We start from the raw sequence: 21,904 nt of genomic DNA, 5'->3' as shown, positions 1-21,904 counted from the left end.
GCAGTCACGCATTTAACTCAAATGTGTTCAACTTCTGCAGACAAAGAGATACTCTGCAGTTACTGGGGAAAAATATGAAATAAAAAATACTAAATAACTTATTGAAAATATCTAAGAAAATAATATTGCAATACATTTGTCAACTTTTCTACCCCTCACATGTGCACTCCAAATTGTAAAATGTGACGGGATGAGAATGTTTTACAGGTCCAAGTATCCTCAATCTCATGACAAGGGCTTAAGTGGATCAGCACGCACATCAAAAGAATGATGTCATATCCAACCTCACTGCTAGATAATAAAAGGTAACTTCTATGACAGAAGAGAATTTTAAAGACTCATACATACTATGGCATTTACCTCTACACTCTATTACTATTGTCCAACATTAAGTAAGAGGTAGCCTATGGTACCTTGTGCACTGAAAAAAAAAATTTAAAAACTGTACATCAATTTACACACAGGCGGCTCACTTCTTCAGCAAGCATCAACACACACACACAACTTCTGAAAAGCACATCAAGCAGAGGGGAAGGGAGTCGACACTAACAGCAGCAATTGTGTCTAAAAGACAGACATGTTTGCATTTTGTTATCAGGTATTCACAGGCTGTGATGTTTCTAAAGCCCAGAGGAAAAATGCACATCGCTTCAGTTTCCATTTCAGCTTTTTGGACAGTCAACAAATTCAGTTTTAATGTTGTTTTTTTTATATATATATATATGTATACCAGTATATATAAAGGAGAAAGGCCCCTCATTACATGCTGAAGTTTCAGTTAGTGGTTGCCCAGGACCATAATATAATTGTTTTTTTTTTTCCAACAGTATAAAATTCATTAAAATTAAATAGTTAATTGAGCCTAAAAAAACAATACCCACCAACTATACTGCCAATACACAATGAACAGGAAGTCTGTATTGAGTGGAAAGTGATTCAAACCACAGGAAAAATTGCACAGCACATAAGTGTGTGTGTGGGGGGGGGGGGGGGTTGGTTAGAATGGCTTCTGTTGACAAAGATGTAAGCAGCAATGAAGAAGCTGTGATTGCACTAGTTTAACTAAGAGGATTTACGCAAAATCCAACATTTATCTGATACAATGACTTTTTAGATTTCATCACAAATTTCTGAATTGTGTATTTATCATTGCACTGTAAACCACAGATAACAGATTGGGGTATTGGTTCCACATTAAAAAACAGTCAACCTAGATGTATGCTTTGAATGACTGCATAAGGGTCTCTGTGATATATGTTCGGATGCCTGACCCCACTAATCTTTTGTGTCTGGAACACCTCTCATTCCAACAGCAACATTGCAAATGTGTTGATCAACCAAAGCAACTGCAATTCTTAGAATATAAAGGCAAGAGGAAAACAGGCAAGTGTGTCAGAGCACACTATACAATCCTCTGGACAACTGCTTTGTATGTATGGAACACAAAGTTCAATGTAATAGAAACAGCATTACCTCTGTGGGAAACTAGGAACACACAAAGAAGAAATATGGAATTAGAGTGCACAGCATCTGAGAAGCTAGAGATTTGAGACAGACCAAAACCTCAACTCGCCTGACTGAAACATGCAATAAGAATGTGGTAAATCAGTGGCCCAAGGTGGATGGATATGAGTTATGCAACTCTTGTTGCGTGCATGTGCAGTTCAGATACAAGAAATTATGTAGTTAGTAACATCTGTGGCTATTCGGTTACTGGTAAGGAAAAAGTCAGTAGTGTCTGAGATGGACAGCCTTTGTGCTACCCCCCGTCTCAAAGAGGTAGCACAAAGGCTGAAACCACAGGGTGAGGAAGTGGGCTGCTGAACATAAAGTTCAACATTCAGCGTTTAAATGTTGTCCACCTTCTCAGACAGTGCCAACTTAACCCGAAAGAGAAATAGGACAGAAGTTACTGACTTCCAAAAGCCTATAACTCCACCTGCATGTAAGACCTGGTAACTCTAGTCATGAATTCCATTGTGTTATGGATTAATTTCTCAAAATATCTGGGTCTGCACACAAAAGATGTCTATTTATAACAGTCAGCAGCGTAAACCTTCAGTCGAACATCAATAGGACTTCTACTTTCAACATACTTGGCAATAAAACATGTTCGGGATTATGTGAAGAACTGCGAACCTGACAAGAAAAATTCTTCAGAGAACACACTGGTCAACCTTTTCTTTTACTTGCCAAAAATGATTTACAGACAGGATCCTTCAAGATTCAGCATCACAGTTTCTCACCTTTCCCTTGCTTTAGAGCGCTCTAAACCCAACCACTTCACAAAACCAAATCACCCAGGATATGTAATGATCCCAGGTGGTGTGGGGTTTTTTCCCTCATAGCTACTCTGTCTTTGTTGGTCTCTCTGATAAACATTGCATCATACAGAGAGGTCGCTACCCCTCCCATCCCCATCTATACTTAACCGACCACCTGTGTAATTAACCGTCCACTAAAAAAGATGGCATAGGCTTCACACTGACCAGGCCATTTATCACTCACACCATGAAAGAACACGGTAATGACATCCCTGTGGGACAGGAGAAAAAATAAGCCCTCAGTGTTTCATTTCCATCCATTCTTTTAGCTAATGCTAGCTGCACAGGAGATCATCCAGAGCAAGTGAGGGCATTTTATCAAAGTCACAGGAGTCAAACAAGTCACTAATTCCCTGATCATCTCCCAAACCTAACAGGTAGTCGTCTTGGTCCAGAAGAGGAGGCCCAAGGTTTAAGAAAGGCCCCAGGGATGGAGGGATTTGGTCCTCCGTCTGCTGGAGAAGACTGGTGTAAGGTGACGAGATGGGAGGAAGAGTCGTGACGGAAACAGCTGAAGAAGAAGGTGGAGCCAAGAAGGAACTGGGAGAACTGTTTGTGCAGCTGGGGTCTGTAAAAGGAAACAACTAGTCAGCATCTCTACACAGCTAATAATATTACACGAAGCTTGGAAACAGGGAAGCTGTTCATTACTCAGGTTAAGTTACCAACAGAATGCCAGCTTTTAACGTAAGTTTAAGCACTGCACACTTCTCTCCAACTGTTTATCATGTACTCTGCTGATTGTCCATTTTAGTTCTAATGCCATGGATATACGTTCCCAGTTAAACCAGAGTCACACTGAGTTATCACATCAGTAGGTATCTGAGGATAAAACCTAATGACTGTCAACATCTGATCTTTGCACTTGATACAAGCAGCAGATATAATTTCCAAGTTTCAAACGACTTAACAATAAACTTCTGCATAATATGGATCTAAAACAAACCTTGAAGGACTTTGACAAAAGGTGAGTTCCCGTTGATGTCTGTGTTGCCATTTTTTATGGGACTCCTGGGGTCATTCTCCTCATCTGGGCACAGCAGGACTTCTATAGGACCTTTGGTGCTGGTCAGGTGGATGGATAAACTCTAAAGGGATGAAAGAATACAGTTACATCTAGGTCAGGGATTACAGGGACCACAAGAGTGACATGAGTTCTTTCTTCATGCTCGCAACTAAAACATACACTTAAAGTGTATACCAGTGCATATACCAAGCCAAAGGGGCCTCTGTGTGTAGTAGCGCACATACAGCCTGATCTCGATGGGATTGTTTCATCATATTTGTGGCCGTGTGGTAGAGAACACTAGCTGCTGTTGGTGCAGTACATTTCCGGGCTTTTTCTGAGGTTAAACACTACAAAGCTTTGTTTTTTATTTAGAAGCCAACATTGAGTAAGTTTAGAAAAAAGTGTTCAGCGTCTGGTAATGATTAAAAACAACAGGATATAATTTTGGGTATCCCCTTTATCCCATTTTTGTCACAAACCAACAACTCACAGGCTGACTATAACACTTTTTGAAGTTAAAATACAAAAAATTGTCTTGGTCGCACTGTAAGTCAATTCCACCAAGTGTTCAGCTCTTTCTTTAAGGGAAATAGAAGTCATATATTAGAATAAAAGTGAACAAGAAGTATAAATTTGTTTGGGATAAAAAGGACATTCCAGTATGTGGTTTTGTGTGCACCAACCTCATCAGGGTCCAGTACTTCTAATTTGGTGTCAGTGGGCGCTTTGACGACAATGACAGTCTGATCTCTGAGGTTCCCTAGCTGTTTCATGTCTTGGTATGTCACATAGGCATATGTAAAAAAAGGTGTTAAAGAAAAACAACTAATAATAGCAGCACAGTCCATGTTATTATTAAACATACAGAACTCCATTTATGGAAATGAAAACTTGTTCACTAAAGCTGGCAGCAATTGAACTGATGTTAACTTTTGGGATCGTCACATCAACTAACAAAAGGATATTTCTGGTTGCTTGGCAACTCGCTCATGTGTCTCATATCCAGGTTGCATCTCTGGATGAGTTGTTCGAGCCTCTGCTCTTCTTCTCCCAGTGCAGAAACTTCAGCCGTCAGTCGCTGTCTCTGGCTCAGAGCCCCCTCTACTTCCAACAGACTACAGCCCCTGTGAGTGGGATAAAAGAGTGAGGAGAGTAAATTAGAACACATTAAACCCAGGCTGGTTTCTTTGAGCTTTGGTGCCTAATACAAAAAAAGGAAGGATGCAAAACCATCTGTTGGAGCCGATATCCCACAGATGTAACTTTCGGCACACTATGGCTATATTCTCTTGAAGCAGACATTGCAGAGACTCGTTTTATTTTCAAAATATAATTCAAAATACATTTATAACCAAGAGTTTGAATGGCAGTGTGAAACAAAGATCACTTACATCCACTGAATGTTGTTCTTTGATTTCTTCTTAATGAGATGAATCCCTTCTAGTACGTTGGTAATGTCATATAGTCGCCTTTTCTGTACCTGAAAACAGAGAATAGATGTCTAGCCATTCACACATTAAGGTGAAACTTCTGAAGAATATATATGCCTTTAAGGTGCCCCCCTTAAAAACAGCTGGGCCTTTTCAGTTTAAAGTATACCTGTAATGTTTCAGCAGCAAGGTTTAGGTCCAAAACACCATCAGGCGACTGAGCGAGAAGGTCCACAAATTTCTTTGTTAGCAGGCCTAAGGACGTGTCATATCGCGTCTTTTCTGTTGGCGATTTGGGTGCTGTGGTGACAGAAACATAAAGAGAACATGGTTAAATCAGACATTCCCTATCATTGTTTTACTTAGGAGTAATAGCCCAAGATAAAAGCAGCACCATCAGTGTGTGAGGATCAACCAGATCCCCATCTGCAAATAACAAGGCTTCTTCTATTGAAATGAACAGAAAATGGTCGAGTTTAAACACATACGGGTCAATGTTAGCTTTAATTACTCCTGGCTGGAGCTGTCTAGTGTTTGGTCAGAATTTACCAGCTGTACTTGTATTAAAACATAAATGACTGTTCAGTCTGCAGCCTCGGGTGGAGGTAGCAGTTTGAAAAACACATCATAATATCTCTCCCCCAGTGGCTAAAAGCAACAATGCTGTGTGTGTAACACATAGTATTGTGGCTGCACTAGCTGTATATCAGCAACAAAAGTAATGCACAGATTTAGTTGCATGTGCTAAGTAGACTGCACAGGACACACAAACATGTGTATTTATGCAGAAGAACCTAGTAGTAAAGGTTAAGTAAAACCTTTATTATGATTATTCATAAAGTATTTTCAAATTATAAACCATATAAAGAAGCTGCATCAAGTCTGTTCTGTTATAGAAAACAGGGCGTGGCTCTCATACAGAGGATAAACCTGAATTATTGTAGAACTATGGATTAATTACACAGTGAGAGAGCTGTTAAATACACAGCTTCCTATAGGCGTCTTACTTCTGGGTGTCTTCAGCCGAGCTCCATTAGCCGCTGCCGCTCCTGCTCCTCGACCTCTTGGAGTTCTGCTTGGTTCTGACTGATACTGGTGGTCTGAATCATCAAGTGCCAACCGCCTTTTTGCCTAGAAGAAAAAAGGACGTTGAACATTATGAATCACTTTTTGATCTGTTAAGTATCATACATCATTACTGTGATTTGTTCATGCTCTTTAAAGTATTACAAAAAACCTCCAACAGATGACCGACTACACATTATTTAATTAAGGCTGCACCCTTGTTGAGGTCCTTTCAATGACTAAATGAAGTTTTTTTTTCTATAGACATGTATTCAAGTTATGATTGTATTGGATTTATGTTGCACTCAGGAAACCATCTTAAGACCTTTCTCGACTATTTTTCATGTCAGCATGAGTCATTAGCTCATGGCAGCAGCTTAAAACAGTTTGTGATGTCTTTGCTGATGTGGCGTACAACCAGTGAACCACTGATCCATTTTTACACTCTGACCTTACTGCCCCAGATAAACCTAAATAGCTCCAGAATGAGTCACATCTATGAGTTATGATTTTTGTGCCGTGAAGTCCTGCCAAGGAAACCCAATACGAACACACCACTGAAAGCATACCCATGGGTACAGCACATATAACCTATCACTAAAGGAAATAACTTAAAATACTCTTAGAGCAAATAATCGTGAATTATTTTATCCAATTCTTTGATCATCTGTGAGGTCACTGTGTATTTGACATCATCTTCAAGAACCAATGTAGATCTTAGGTTTGGAGGCGTAGAGTTTATTTACCCCAGTCAATTTCCAGGTGAGACGAGTTACCGTTTTTCCTGGACAAAGGCGAAATATGTTCATTACCTGTAATTCCAGCAAGAGCACATGCCAGTGTTCTGCTTTGATGGTACATTGTACACCTTTAAGGGCATTTAGACACCACCTTCTTTCTTTAGATCTTTTCATTAGTTTTAACCAATTTTATTTAGTGAAAACTTGTCATTTTTTGTTCCTGCCACCAAAATTAACATTCTAGTCACCATGGCCTAATCTGTAGGAAAAGTACCCACCCTGTTTCAGTGTCTGAACAACACAGCAGCATCTACTGTGCTGCTGTACTGCATTTCCCTCCAATTTTATCATAGGACACATACTGGTTCAAATGCATGATATATTAGACATAACCACCATTAAACCCATCTTTAATACTTTATCTTTCTTGATCTGGTACAAGACTTTTGAGTAAGAATAATATGCCCTCTGTTGACAGTCAAAGTGTCAGCCATTTTATATCAGCAAGCAGCTCCCCTCACCCCCATGCCTGGTCATGGCTACAGCCTGAGATTACAGAGACTGGTTTAGTTCATGAAAGATGAATAGCCAGGAACAAACCCTACACCATGAATGCTGCTGTGACTATTCTGTGTGGTTTTGTGCATGTTGAGAATACAGGAAACGTGCAGTCAGCACTAAAGCAACAAACTCGGGTTTCACTTTACTTGGCATGAAAGGAACCATAACGTTACTTTATATACACACAAAGAGAGGGACGTCAAACACTTGTGCAAAATGAAAGGTCGACAACGAGTTATGTTGTCCTCTAATAAACGACAGTGCTACTAGCCTTGAAAGCTAACACATATTTTCAAGCTTCTCATCCAAGTTGGCTTGCATCTTCAGAGACGACCAGGAGAAATATCTATCGAGTACTTCCGAAGCTGAAGTGAAGCTATATTGGTGTATAAACCCATGTGAATGAAAGTTTCGCCACTCGTATCTTGTTATAAAGCTAAATAATAGCTAACTAAGAACCAGGCATCCCAACAATCCCCCAACCCCCAAATTAAGACACCAACAGCAGCCACTAGGCCAGCGCTAACGTTACTCATCTCTTACCAATATTTCCATCTGGTTGCAAAGGTGAAACGGACTCAAAGGCACCATGAAGTTAGCTAGCACGCTATTACATGACAGGTCTGCATCCTTGTGATCATTTAACTAGCTTAAACTTGCCTTCTGGCTCATTACAGTCAACAAAACACTTAACCAGCCTACTTAGGTAACTTAGCTAGCGGTAGTTAGTTAGCCACCTCGCTAGGTTGAGTCGTGGGAATGCCCTGGCTAAGTAGCTAACGTTAGCTGCCCGAACAACAAGCTCGGCTAGCTTAGCAAGCTAACACTTCAGTCGTCGTTGCTGTTGGTTTTAGCAAGCTAAATATGTTCAAACGAGCTGTGGAGGTTATTACCGGCGGTCTTCCCAGAGCGGGTCGTTGTCCTGCTCCGTTTGCTGCAGCTTGTTGTGGAGTTGTGTAAATGTTGTTAATCTGAGGCTCGGATAAACACACATTTGATGTCTGTGTAAGGTTGCAAGGCGGTGGTGTGGTTATTATTTGGATATACGTAGCGTTAGATTGTCCGGGGTTTAAACGATCCGAGAGAGCTGTTAAAATTATATTATTATCCAAAGGAGAGCCCCCAACCCCCGCTAAAATCACTTTGTCCGTAGCCGAGGAGAGCCCTCTTCTCATCTTGCGTATTTGGGGTAACCCCTTTCTTGTCTCTGAACTTTCGAGCCCGTATGGCTGCTAATCCGTCCCAATAGCTACAAAAATAATCAGACAGAAGTAAAGTTCAATGTCTGAATTATCGACTTTTGAAAAGTATTTTTCCTTCTGAAGGTGCATTTAGGCAGATGCAACGGATTAAAAAGTAGCGCAACTCTCGTTTCCCCCGTCTAGAAATGGCTTCAGGAAACGGCCTGATGAATGAAGGGATACGGTTTACGCGCTCAAGAGCCCTCCCGCGAAACTCAGATTTCCCGGGAAATTTTCAAACGGAATTTACATGTCAGTAACTATTGGTTTGTTACGTGAAAGTTTCTACCCACACTGCCGTGGAACTGACCAATGACCGTTCGAAGTTTATTGCGCCACGTGTTTATTGGCAGTTGTAAACAGGGTACGTCACCAGTCACGCCTTGCGTGTTTCCCAGGCAGGACGCTAGATGGCGGTAGTGACCCATGTTACTGAAGAAAGAGGATGAGGCAGAAAATAAGGCGATCCAACAGGATAAAGTTTATTTAAAACAATTATAGGGAGAACACGAATAACTATAATTATTTTGTTGTATTTTTTTTATTTTGTAATTCATGTTTTTAATTGTCAGTGCGTTAATCTTTTTTTTTAATTTCGTAGGATTCTCTAGTACCATAAGTGATTTGTATACAGAGGGTATTAAATCACAGGACCCAAAGCATTCAAATTCAATGTAAAACAAGTACATGTGTAATGCAAGAGTGTATTCAGCTTTGTATGTATATTTGGACTAAAGGGCCACATCACAGTTCAGGGTTTCACATAACCCGCATGATTAATAGGCAGATAGATAGACATACTTTATTGATCACACAGAGGGAAAGTGTCAATGTGTCAGTATGTTCTATATACCCATGACTGTAGTGACAAGATGACATGTAAACACAGGATGACATATAAACAATAAATCTCTATTGTGGATATCGAACTGTTTTAGGGACATATCTTACTTTCAGGCTGCACAAACTTTACATTAGTTGGTGACCCTTCAACAAGAAGACGGATTAGTCTTCACAACATGTTTTAAAGCTTATGTGCTGACAGACAAACCTTGATATTTTGGCATTAAGTATGGCTCAAACTACCACTGTTAAATGTTTTGTTTATTCCTGGCCCTCAGCTGTGTCAAAAATCATTTCACAGACAAACTTTCTTGCAACTTTGATTTTGCTGTCATCAAAACATGACACAGATAATCCACAAAGTTCTGAAAAAAATCCCAGGTAGTAGCATCAGTGTTTAGTAAAAATAATTTGTTTGGTCCCACTAAATAATATATTATCATATATGACACATTATTAAAAGCACAGTCAGTGTTACAGCAGCATGTTGCTGCTTCTAGAGGTGGAGCTAGTTTAAATGACTTTACAATTTTATATAGACAACAAATAATTAATGAGTGAGATTTGCAGGGCTGGAAACCATATGTCCATCATAAAGCTCTACTTAAATACTAGTTATGTTCATTTCCCACTACAGTGTATTGCTATTTTAAAAGGATTTTGAGCCTTATGTGTACCTAAACTCATTTTAAGCTGTTACTAAGCATCTTATTCAAACATTTCTTTATGTTCTGTTAATATGTTTGCTTTAGGAAATACCTTTCTGTCAAGAACAAAATACACATTCCTGTTAATGGGGACTGGACAAACACAAAGCATGCCCCGCTCCATAGGCTGTGTACGTTCAACCCTCTGCATTCACATGCGTCAAGTCTGACATGACACCGGAAGTATGTGTGTTAGCTCATTTACTGTTTTTTTAAAGACAAATAGACAATACATACTGTTTGAAGTTATTTAATTTGACGCCCTTTATTTTGTTTTTAACCTAATTATTAATTTAAATTGTGTTTTTTGAAGCTTAATCAACACTTACAGCTTTGTAGATAGAATCTTTACAGCACAGTGTCGTAATTCCGGCTTTTATTTTGTAAGCTTTAACCGGAAACGGCATTTGTCAGTCAGACTTAACTGATATTGAGGCGGAGGAGGAGAAGAAGAAGAAGAAGGTGGAGAAGGAGGAGGAGGTGGCGGAGCAGGGAGGGAGAACCTGGAATGACTGCTCTGGTCTGCAGACTGGTTTGACTTGTCACGGTCCGGCTCGAGTTGACGATGTATTTTAGTGACAGTAAAAATAGCTGATAGTTGGATTCAAAGACGAGCAAAAAAAAAAAGAGACAAGCAGGAACTCCGTGAGGCGTCGCGGCAGCAGAAACTACGCGGGATGGGCGAGCCGGTGGACACCGCGTTTAAAACCACGGGGTCTAAGTGGCTGCTGCCTGTCAGTGAACACCTGGGCTTCCCTCTAGATCAGGTACGACAGACCGCCTCACTGTAAGATTTAAAACACATTCTGTCCTCTGAGCAGCCCTGATAAATGAACTCTGTGTCAACTTGAGGCATGCAGTGATACATCAACACACTTTGCACGACATCCAGAATGTGTTGAAATTAGACGACACCATGACTGGGATACACTTTAAAGTGGTACATATTCAATTTATGTGCTGTATGTTAAGGTTTCTAGGCATTGAAAACATTTTTTTAGCTTTTAAAAGGGTTGAAACAGAACCCTATCTGGTATGATGTCCTATATTATAAATTTGTTTGGATGACTTGGATGATTATCAAAAGCATGTTTTCAATGTAAAGAATCTTTTTTCATTCATTCTCTGTGTGTTTAAAGACAATCTGATGCTGTTTTGTATGATGAAAAAACACACATATACACATATGGTATCATCATAACTAATATGAGCCGTATCTGTGTAAATCCATCCTCATCTCTCCTCTCTCTCCTTCACAGGTGAATTTCTTAGCATGCCAGTTCTTCGCGCTGGCCGCTGCCTTCTGGTTTCGTCTCTACCTCAGTCCTGGCCATGCCAATCCTCTGATCAGACATGCTGTGGCAACTCTCCTTGGCATTGCCTTTCTCATCTTCTGCTTTGGATGGTACTGTATCACACAGTCCTCATACACATATTTATATTTTCTACAGTAACCCAGTGACATGACTAAATTAGCAGCACATGTTGAGAGAAAATATGTGCCAGTTATTATCTGTAGTAGGTGGCCTCTGTCTGCCTGTCTGCTGAATGTTAGCAGGACCACAGGTTTATAATTATGGGAGAACAATGCGAGTGCACAGAAAACATGTATGTGGCAGCATTTTCTGTGTTAGCAGCTCTCACGGGACACATGTCCAGGGTGTGCTGATGCATGCACGCTAAATGACTGCGTCTAACGTCCTGTGTTCATCTTAAATAAGATAATATTACTAATCATCTACTTCTTGTTCTCTCCTGCAGGTACTCAGCTCATATTCTCACTGTAGTGCTGGCAAGCTACCTGATCATCATCAAAGCTGACATCAACAATGTGCACAGGTGAGTGATGGTCATAACTGACGTAAAAGTCTGTGTAAAGGAGACCGGATCTTCGATTATAAAAGAAGGGATGTGTTACCATGGAACTCCATACACACATATCACACCACTTTGGGCAAATTTTGTACGTCAGGACAGTAAATTTCAAGTTTCCACTGCATTACAAGCCCACTAGATGGATAGGACATAGACAGTCCATTGTTTGTTGTAAAGGTGGTAGAGATGACTTAACACTCGTGTCTGATGCCATCTTTAAATGCAGATGCTGAATTCCTTCTGGATACACTACTTCCCATGATGCATCTGCAGGTCCTTGAATTAAGTTCTTGTTGGTGAAAGTTTAACATGCGCCTCAGAACACCTACACAAGTTATCCACAAATGTTTTTCTTCCTTAAGCTCAAAATAACTCCACACAACTGGCAGCCCTGCTGACGAGTTTACGTCACAGTATGACGCAAAGTTGTCTGATGGGCAGCAGGTGTGACGGTCACGCCTGCTGCTTATCTTTGTCTACAGCACGATGCCGAAGGTTTAATTGAGCACTTTGAGGATTAATTTATGACTTTATTGATCATATTGTTGTTGTATTCAAACTGTATTCCACTGGTCTGCCTGAGCTGGTCGTAGACATATTCTACACTACCGTACCACTCCCTTTTCTGTTGTAGTCACAAAAAAATCACAAAAATTGTCAAATGGGTGGTTTCAGGACCAGATTGACATGCACACCTCATCTTGATGACAGACCTGCTGCACTAGCATCTAATTTCCACGATTGTGATGCAGTTGTAGTTACTGCTGTTTCTATGTAGAACCTGTCAGACGAGATCAGCCAAGCTCAGAAACCACTTACATTGTGGGTGGGTGTTTGTTTGAGGGGTCAGATGGCTGAGCTTAGGCAGCAGGAATGATATTTTCCAGTTTAAACTTTAAAGGAATGCTTAAACCCTCTAACTTTTACATTCATTCACAGCCTCCAATGCATTCTAACACTGAACAGCACAATGAAGAACCCCACCCAATTATCTTTATCTTTTAATACAGCCTGTAATAAAAGACTGTCCTTAAAAAAAAAAAAACTTTGAAGCTATCATTAAACAGGTCAGGTGAAAGGCAGTCGGACCTGCCAGCCAGACCAGTCTACAAGATCAATAAACACAGACTGACTGTTTTGTCTGTGTGCAATGTGTACATTCCCTTTAAGTTGCCATGTTCATAGTGTATTTGTGGAACTTTGTGACTTGTGTGCATATATGGTTTTTTTTTCTGGTCGTGCACGTGGGCTCAGTGGTGTCATGGTTTGTTGTTTTCTATTCATGAATGGGGCAACATCAGTAAGGCATGCCTGTTATTCACGTGTACAAGGAATACCTGCAGGAGCAGCAAGATAAAACCTGCATGCCTGTGTGTGTGTGTGTTTAGATGCAAAACACAGTGCTAACTTGAAAAAGGATAAACGTCTGTATAGCTGGTGTAGCATGAAAAGAAATAGTGATTCTTCAGAGTGGAGAGTATCTCCACCAAACTATGCCTACTTGTGTTAGAAGTAGCACAAAAATGTCGAATAAGATGCAGAATCTCAGCGCAAATCTCATTTCTTATCATTATTTGACTTGAGGACGCTGTATCATCTCAATTATCTATTGTTCATTCCTCCACACACAGGTATACCATGGTGACGGCTATGGGTTACCTGACGGCGTGTCAAGTGAGCCGAGTTTTCATCTACAACTACGGAATACTTTCCACCGATTTCTCAGGGTGAGAAAAAACCTGAATCATTATTCTCACCACACCCTCTCAGTAACAGCGCATTAGTCATGTTTCAGAACAGCTTTTTACGTTATCAGTTAACGTTTCTAAACCTTGTGGTACCTGCTCAGAATGCACAGTGGCAAGCCTTGTGTAAATACAGCAGCACTGATTAGAAAAGCAGCCACAAAGATTGTTCACAGTTGACATTGACCATCCAGGTGGAGTTAAAGTACTCACTGCCTCCTGGCAACTGTGAGTTTGTTGTGTTTGAAACACAGGGTTACATTTCATCACAGAAGTGCATCTGTTCTTTCTGACTCTAAAGGAGTCACACAGAGACATGGAATTCCCTGTTACAAGTGACTCATTATTTCATAAATTTCACAATTCTGCTGGCATGTATTAACTAAAGCTTTTTGCTTAGATAGCCTGGAGAGATGGGAAATATCCAGATAAAGTAAGCGATTTCTGAGCATGATTATTCTGTGAAAGTTGACTTTACAGGCCTCTCCAGTGTGGATAAATATTTTGGCAGCCTCTGTTAGACTCCACGTGATTTTGGTGATGAGCAGCCAGGCCTGTGAGTCAGCCTCTGGCGTGACTGTATGGTGAATCCAGTTTTATTTTTTAGGCTTTCATGTTAGACTCTCCCTCCAATATGAATGGCTGTAAATCACACTGTCTATGATTGAATGGATCGATCAAGGCAAGTAAAAGGTGCCTCACAACAGCAGTCATTCATGTTGCTGATTTTTTTTTAATGCACCTCAATTCAAAACATTAACCCACCCTACCAACAAAACAGGGCAGCAGTGGTGGAGTACTGCACGTACCGGCCGACACCCTGAAAATGTTTCACTAAAGCCCACTGCCAGCTCTCTCTCATTGAGCTGGCACTGCCAGCCACCCAGCCAGCCTCTCTCTCTCTCTCTCTCTCTCTCTCTCTCTCTCTCTCTCTCTCTCTCTCTCTGCCTTGGTTTACCATGCTGTGCACACAATACAGCCCACTCACAGATAGGAACCAGTGTGTGTGTGTGTGTGTGTGTGTAAGAGGGATGTAGTTTATATGTGCCTTTTTTGCACACACACTCACATTCTTGAGACAGAGAGGTCTGTATCTGTGAATGAAGGAGGAGGGGGCTCATCACTGTGAGCTCAAACTGGGAATCTGGCTGTGCTGTTTTCAGAGAGGTATTTGTAAAGAAATGCTCTAGATTGATCAGTGACCTGATTTGCCCCCACTGGTAAAGAATGAAGCGACTCAGCAGGGAAAATAAATTCTGTAACATCAAACAGAAGCTGAGTAGACTTCATCTTTTCGGCATATCGCTCAGTATATTAAATGAGTAAAATAAATGTTGCTTGCTAAAACTGTCAAAACTGCACAACTATTTAGAAAATGGGCAATTTGTGAGTCTAAATGTTTTTCTTTTTTGCTTTTTTTCAGACCGTTGATGATAGTAACACAGAAGATTACCACTTTAGCCTTCCAGCTCCATGATGGTAAGCCAAATCAGTGGATGCACTCACATGTTGGGAACAACATGGACAACAATCCTTTAAGACAGAAAAAGTACAGGTTCTGCTAATAACTCTTAACAATAGCTCCCGCCTGATTTGAATGTCTCTTTGACACTTGTCCTTTTCCTGCTGTGGTTTGTAATCTGCCTTCTAAGAAGAGGGCATTAATAATGTGAAGGAGAAAAAAAAAGATTAAGAGCAATGACTTTGTCTTTTTTCAGGTATGTGTAAGAAACCAGAACAGCTGACATCGGAGCAGAGGTCGATGGCTATAAAGTAAGTGTTTACCCAGAAACTGATGACTTTTAAACAGCAGTAGTTATATGGGGGGACATATAAGTCGTTAGTCTAAGGTAAAAAGAAAATGATAGAGCTCTTGTTACATTGTTTATAAAATATGGGGTCAACATTTTGTGGTATTATTGTTTGGGGAAAGTCAGCAACATATATGTGTGATGACAACATGACCACAGTCGTCTGCAGCCTTATTCTGAATTCAAACATGACAAATGGAGCCTTGAAGTTATGTCACCTTCACCACCCAGGAGACCACAGAGGTGATCCACAACCACCGTTTATACAGATCAGATCAGAGTTGGATAACTCCAGGTGTGTGTGTTGTGTGAGCTTGCTGGGTCTCGAATCTGCTGAAGCCTGATAAGAAGTGGATACAAAGGGACAACATTTTATATGAGGTGGATCTGAGAGTTGCCAGCTCCAAATAAATTATACAGCCATCCAACGCTGCCTGAACGCTGACACACAGTTACAGAGACTACTATCTTTCAAGACTTACGCAACAAAAAAATTGATAAGATTAAGTGTGGGAAGCTGACAAGAGGCACAAGGCTCCAGGAATGAGGATGAAGATCTCTTATCTCCATGACTGCAGGAGTAAGTGTGTAAATGTTTGAAGCGAGGGTACTACACTGAAAAATCAATGTCCTAGATTTTCCAAAAGTGACTCAATCACTCACTCTTACACACTTGAGAGTGCTTCATAGCTTTCAGAATAGACTTAAAACAAAAAGACTAAAATAACTCCGTATTTTATAGAATAAATCCTTCTTTCTTTTCCTTTAGCCACGAAGGACAGTGACAAGGAGATGAAATCATGGTGAATAGCTTGTTCATAGAAAAAAAAGAGCATGCTCAGAAAACAGGCATCTGCATGGAAATATGATGTTAGCGTGCATGTTGATCAGTTACATTCATCAGTGTGCTGTGCATGCCATTTCAAAAACATTTCAAGTATGTATTAAAAAGGTTCCATAAAATGTGTCCAGCCCTGTGTGACAACCCCACAGTTACACATCTGGTGATTGTGCTGCTTCCTGTGCATCCTGTAGGCCTGTGAACCACATTTTTGTAGCACATCTGGATGGACTGTAATTCACCCGTAACAGAGACTTTGGAGTCAGTGATTGTATCGGCTGATATTCGTCAGTTTGTAGCCAGTACTCGATTCAGAACTGAAGACACATGGCATGCATTTCTCACATTTCCACCCAACTTAAAGAAAATCACATGTTTGCATTCCACCTGATATGATGGAACTCTCTATGCCTTTTCTCTCTGCAGTGTGAGGCCATCTCTCATCGAGTACCTGAGTTACAATCTCAACTTCCTGAGCGTCTTGGTGGGGCCGTGCAGTAACTATAAGGACTACACAGACTTCATAGAGGGCAGACACATTAGCAGGAGGCTCAGGCAGCACGTTGGCACATGTAATGGACAGAATGGCTATGATAAAACACCGGAGCCGTCACCTCTGGTAAGCTGATGACACATGACTGATGTAGTCTTCTAAATATTGTCTTTTTTAAAACATGCATTCTCACGTCTTCTCTGCAGAATGCTGTTATCCAGAAACTGCTGGTCTGCTGCGGCTGTATGCTGCTTTTCCTCGTTGTGACCCGGTCCTTGCCGATAAAACACAACGCTGACTTAGACTTTGTCAGCAGCGCTCCCTTCCTCACCAGGCTCACTTACGCTTTTTTCTCCATACAAGCTGCAAGGCCCAAATTCTACTTTGCCTGGACACTGGGTGAGCATCGTGTGGGTTATTGTCCACACTGTTTTATTGCCATGAAATTCATGTCATACTTTTGCTCTTTGTTGTCAGCTGATGCTGTCAACAACGCAGCAGGTTATGGCTTCCAGGGGATGGATGAAAATGGAAAGCCATCCTGGGACTTCATCTGCAACATCAACATCATTGGGATTGAGGTATCTTCAGTGTTTCACACAAATTCATAAAAGCCTTCCAGAACTTAAAGTCTTGAAATTATTTTTTCTCTCTTTGTCAGACTGCAACCAGCTTCAAAACCTTTATTGACAACTGGAATATGCGGACAGGAATTTGGCTCAAAATGTAAGTACAAAAACCAGCTCGCAGTCATAAACTTTCAAGTTTATTCTTATGTTCTCATGCTCTCCTCTTTCTTCTTCAGGGTGTGTTATGACCGAGCCCCTAAACACCAGCTGGCATTGACCTTCATCCTGTCCGCACTGTGGCACGGTGTTTATCCAGGGTATTATTTCACCTTCCTCACTGCCATCCCCATCACCATAGCAGCACGAGCTGTAAGTATGGCTCCCCTGGAGAGTCAAATAAATATGTATATGGTCAACAAATGACTGTATATCAACATATTAAATGGAAGAAAGCATGAGACAACAGCAGCTAATACTCGGGGCAACACAAAAAAGCAATAACTTCTCCCTCATCGTCCATCTGTTTTGTCCCACAAGATACGGAAGTCTATTCGCCACTACTTCCTGGGCTCCAGAGTCTTAAAGCTGGGTTACGACATCTTAACCTGGGCAGCCACCCAGCTGGCCATCTGCTACACCGTCATGCCTTTTCTGCTTCTTGCAGTAGATGAAACTATAATTTATTACAGGTATGTTCTACACAGGTGTTTTTGTCACATTTGACTGATTAGAGCCCGTGCCTTTCTTCTGGATATTACATTTATTAGGGTTGACTTGTCCTTCTTCTTTTTAGCTTATTAAAAAACATTCCAGGTTTTAGTTAATCATGATATTTTGTGGCCAGCTTTCTTTTGTAATGTCACATTTTCCTGCTGAGCACTGTTTCTGCATGTGGTGTAAAATGACACTGTTTTTCCATCTTTTTTGCAAGATCCATGTACTTCCATGTGCACATCATCAGCATTCTGGCTGCAGTCGCCCTGCGTCGGAAACAAAATCCCAGGGACCCCTCTGCCTCGGCCACCAACAGCAAAACTTTTTCCTCCACCTCCTCCTCCTCCTCCTCCTCCTCCTCTGTTTCGTGTCCAGCCAAGTGCCAGCCTGTTCACTCCAACAATAACGACAAAGTAGACTGAAAATCCCTTCTCCATGCTTTCCCCGGGCTATTAGTACGAAGCCTTCCCTTCAGGACAAGTGAGTATCACCAGAGGACATTCGGCTGATTTAGTTATTTATTTTTTGGGGGACAGTGTAAAGAAAAAAACATGCAGAACTCTGCAGGATTTGTACTTATGGCACTGGATGTATGTGTGGAGATTCCATCTGCTGTTCTCAGCAGGCAGAAACATTAGCTGAAGGAAAGTCCCTGGTCACACCACCACCACCACCAGAATATTGGCTACCCCTTCTTTTATTTCCCCCCCTCCTCCACCTGCCCCCACTGCACTGTAACTGTCTCCCCTCCATCCCCATGTCTACACCAGCCTGCTCACTCCTGCAACAATGCCACAGTGTGAAGACAGAATCCAGGCTCACTCTCTTTCCCGTCCCGTCCTGTATCTGTGCTTGTCCCACTGACTGAGAGCCAGCCACAGTAAGGAGAGCAGCTCATAAACAGGGTCACAAATACCAGGACACACACACAAACTCATGCATAAACAGACACTAGGAAACAAATATGCACATAGACTCTCTTTTAGACACGCTCGCACTTTGTCACACTCTGATGCCACACAAAGGCCTCCCTTGTGAGACCACAAAGGAGCATGCCAAGAGGAGGGAGCGCTGCACCCACTTTGTCCAGAGGAAGGTGTAGATGAGTATGTGTGTATGAGATGGTTTGTCTGCCCACCAATCTGGATCAGTGACCCTGTGGACCCTGTGTGTGTGGATCATGAACAACAATGGACTTAATGGACTTTCAATGTTTACTAGCTAGGGACACACACACACACAAAACACTAATAAGACATCTTAAACTGTTTGTTGGCACAATATGGTAAAGACATCTGAAGGTGGGATTGCAGCAGCTCCAGGTGAGGAGACGGTTCTTTGGAAAATCCCCGTCCCTAACTATAACCCTGTAAATGAAGTAGAAAAGCACAAAAATAATAATTTACCATGCAGACCTGTTCCAATGTCTACTTTTAACATATAACCCACAGGAATTACAGTTATCATCTGCAGAGTGCTGGTAATTATAGGAAAAAAAGAAAGACTGGCTAACTGAAGAGAAATGCGACATAAAGAGTTTAAAGTGTTCCCACTAGAAGCATGGTGCTGTGTGGTGCTGAGAGACATCTGCTGGCTGTCCGAGCTGTCTGAACCGAGTGAAGTAATAACGGTAAGTCCTCTGTGACTGCCTGCCATTCTTCAGCACTGTGCAACCTCACAGCAGAGTCTGTTTTTGCGCTAATGTTACAGTGTCTTATCAACATTCACGTGTTTAGTTTTTTTTTTTTCACAACGGTGAATCAGATGTTTATGTTTTCATCACAGATGCACAAAACATCACCTTTATTTAATTTAATTTAGCACTGACAGCAGGTTTGGGAGGTTTACTTTCAGAGGCACAGTGGTTTCATTATAGGTTTGTTGTTTTAAGGATATTCTAACAAAATGACACTTGAACATATTCTTACACACGTCACCTTTGATCTGGTGTTTGAGCAACTTGTTTAATCATGTCAGAGAGAACAATCTCTTTTTATGGGATATAATCTTTAATATTTTTAAATTTGGACTTGCCCGTTTTTTTTTTTTTTTTTTTTCGGCTCAGTTTTCATGTTGATTTAGCCCACTAATTTTTAATGTTACCTCCATGAGTCTCCACAGTCTCATAACAAATACTACATTTGTCAGTTCACAGATACTTGTTGCTATTATGGAGAGGAGGAAATGAAGTGCAAATTAATTTAATTTAATTAGAAGGACTCTGTTTCTGACTAAATCTTTTATATATCTTTGTCTATTTGAATCGAAGATGCCACTATTAAATTGTGTGATGTGTTGATTATGTTTTCATATGCACATTAGTACCTCTTTTTTGGAGTTATGAAGTGTCTGTAATGATGCTCTGGGGACTTTTTTTCTGATTGTAAGGTGCCATTGCCCCTGCTGAAGGCTGACTGCACACAAACTCTTGTGCCACATCATTTAAAAACAGCCCTTACTAACTGATATTGACTATTAACCCGTTACATTTGTTGCCATCATTAATACGTGTTTGACGTCTACGCGAGCAGCGAGCGGCACATATGCAGTATAAAAGCGTTTTGTCAGAATGTGCAGCTATTTGAGTGACTTAATACTGATGATGAAGATATTTTTGTACATGTGCAGATGTGTGTGTTTTCTAAATGTACTGACTGTGAGAGTGCATGCACTGTTGCTCCGTTTTTAGTATTGTTTGTGTGGATTTAAGAGTGACTGATTTACCAAAAGGTCTAAGTAACAAATAAAGCTTCAGTGAAACGATAAAGAATCATCTATTTGTAGTAGTATTTATGAATCACCATGAAGACAAACAGTTTTTGCTGACAATAAATATTAAATGTGTCTTGTTAGGATTTCCTGTTTGTTGTCTGTGTGTTAGCATTCACCTTTGCATCAAGTCAAACCCTCCCTCCCTATGCAACACTTTCCCCAAGCTGTTTATCCTCTGATATTCTCAGTGGCTCCTCTCTGTCCCTTGTGTCACATGTCTTTTCCCCTCCGATGTGTGTGTGTATTTGTTTTGACGCTGCCTGCAGCACTAATAATGACCAGAGATAAGGACATGAATAACCATTAGTATGGCATACTTAAATCTGTGAAAACGCTTGGTTATGCAGCCATATCCAGAACAGCCATTTTGTTTTTTACCTGCAGTGAAGAAATTCAGAAAAGTAGGGACTACTTAAATAATAGAAATAGTTGAGCTTTTTTTTCGTTTTTTTTACAATCTGTCACTAACTCACACATAATTTAGCAATTCAACAGCTAAAACAGGGAGATCCAGTTCACCTTGTTTTGCCATTACTCATTGTATTTATGTTGTGTTTTCCCGTTCTGTAACAGACAAAAATTTACTCCGCCAATAATGAGACAAACTTGAAGGACCACATTTTGCTTTAAATACTTGTCGTATGTGCAAAAACTTCCTTCTACAAATGAAGCAAATGTATATAAGGGCTCAGTATTGATGAGTCGGCAATCCAACATTTTCACAAGAAGAAAACATGATCAAAAAGGAAATCATGTTATTATTATCTAAAATCAAATCATGGCGGTGCACTAGAAATATATTTTTTTTAATTTTTTTTGGAATATTGATCTAATTATAAACAATAATAAGGGTTTTAAATTGTACTAAAAATGATATTATACCATTGATATTTTTGATATATGATGTGATGAAAGCAGATAAACATCAAAAGCATCCCAGAAAATAGACTATAATAATGCAATTTAATTGTCTTATTCCTACATGTACAGTGTACACAATAATTCAGTTACTGAAAACATTTCTGGAAAGTTGGAGCTATTCATACCATGTGCTTCTGTATCAACAAATGAACTGAGGGAGCCAGCTTACAGTAAAATACCACACAACCGGTCCTTACATACGCATGCATCCGCCTGCAACATGCTGTATTTAACACACCACGG

General features: G+C 40.6%; 2 protein-coding genes across 3 annotated transcripts; one reads left to right on the top strand and one right to left on the bottom strand.

Moving 5' to 3' along the window:
• Positions 1-973: 973 nt before the first annotated feature.
• LOC114448632 (transcription factor E2F3-like) lies at positions 974-8,541 on the bottom strand. Of its 2 annotated transcripts, none has more exons than XM_028425714.1 (8): positions 8,023-8,541; positions 5,771-5,894; positions 4,933-5,063; positions 4,725-4,813; positions 4,299-4,457; positions 4,017-4,131; positions 3,271-3,412; positions 974-2,892 (listed from the first exon to the last, which is right to left on the bottom strand). In XM_028425714.1, exons 1-8 carry the CDS (start codon positions 8,302-8,304, stop codon positions 2,600-2,602), a joined length of 1,335 nt encoding a protein of 444 aa, XP_028281515.1. In that variant the 5' UTR covers positions 8,305-8,541; the 3' UTR covers positions 974-2,599. The 2 variants fall into 2 exon arrangements, with proteins under 2 accessions (XP_028281515.1, XP_028281517.1); XM_028425716.1 differs by lacking the exon at positions 8,023-8,541 and adding an exon at positions 7,673-7,964.
• Positions 8,542-10,383: 1,842 nt separating this feature from the next.
• On the top strand, positions 10,384-19,798 carry mboat1 (membrane bound O-acyltransferase domain containing 1). Its single transcript, XM_028425711.1, has 13 exons — positions 10,384-10,687; positions 11,180-11,325; positions 11,682-11,759; positions 13,427-13,522; positions 14,964-15,019; positions 15,259-15,313; positions 16,619-16,811; positions 16,892-17,084; positions 17,163-17,266; positions 17,347-17,411; positions 17,491-17,623; positions 17,792-17,943; positions 18,186-19,798. The coding sequence occupies exons 1-13, from the start codon at positions 10,598-10,600 to the stop codon at positions 18,388-18,390; spliced, it is 1,566 nt and encodes a 521-aa protein (XP_028281512.1). The 5' UTR covers positions 10,384-10,597; the 3' UTR covers positions 18,391-19,798.
• The last annotated feature ends 2,106 nt before the right edge of the window (positions 19,799-21,904 follow it).

This window comes from Parambassis ranga, chromosome 16, assembly GCF_900634625.1.
Source record: "Parambassis ranga chromosome 16, fParRan2.1, whole genome shotgun sequence".
NCBI classification, from domain to species: Eukaryota; Metazoa; Chordata; class Actinopteri; family Ambassidae; genus Parambassis; species Parambassis ranga.
This window is presented reverse-complemented; position numbering and strand designations above follow the sequence as displayed.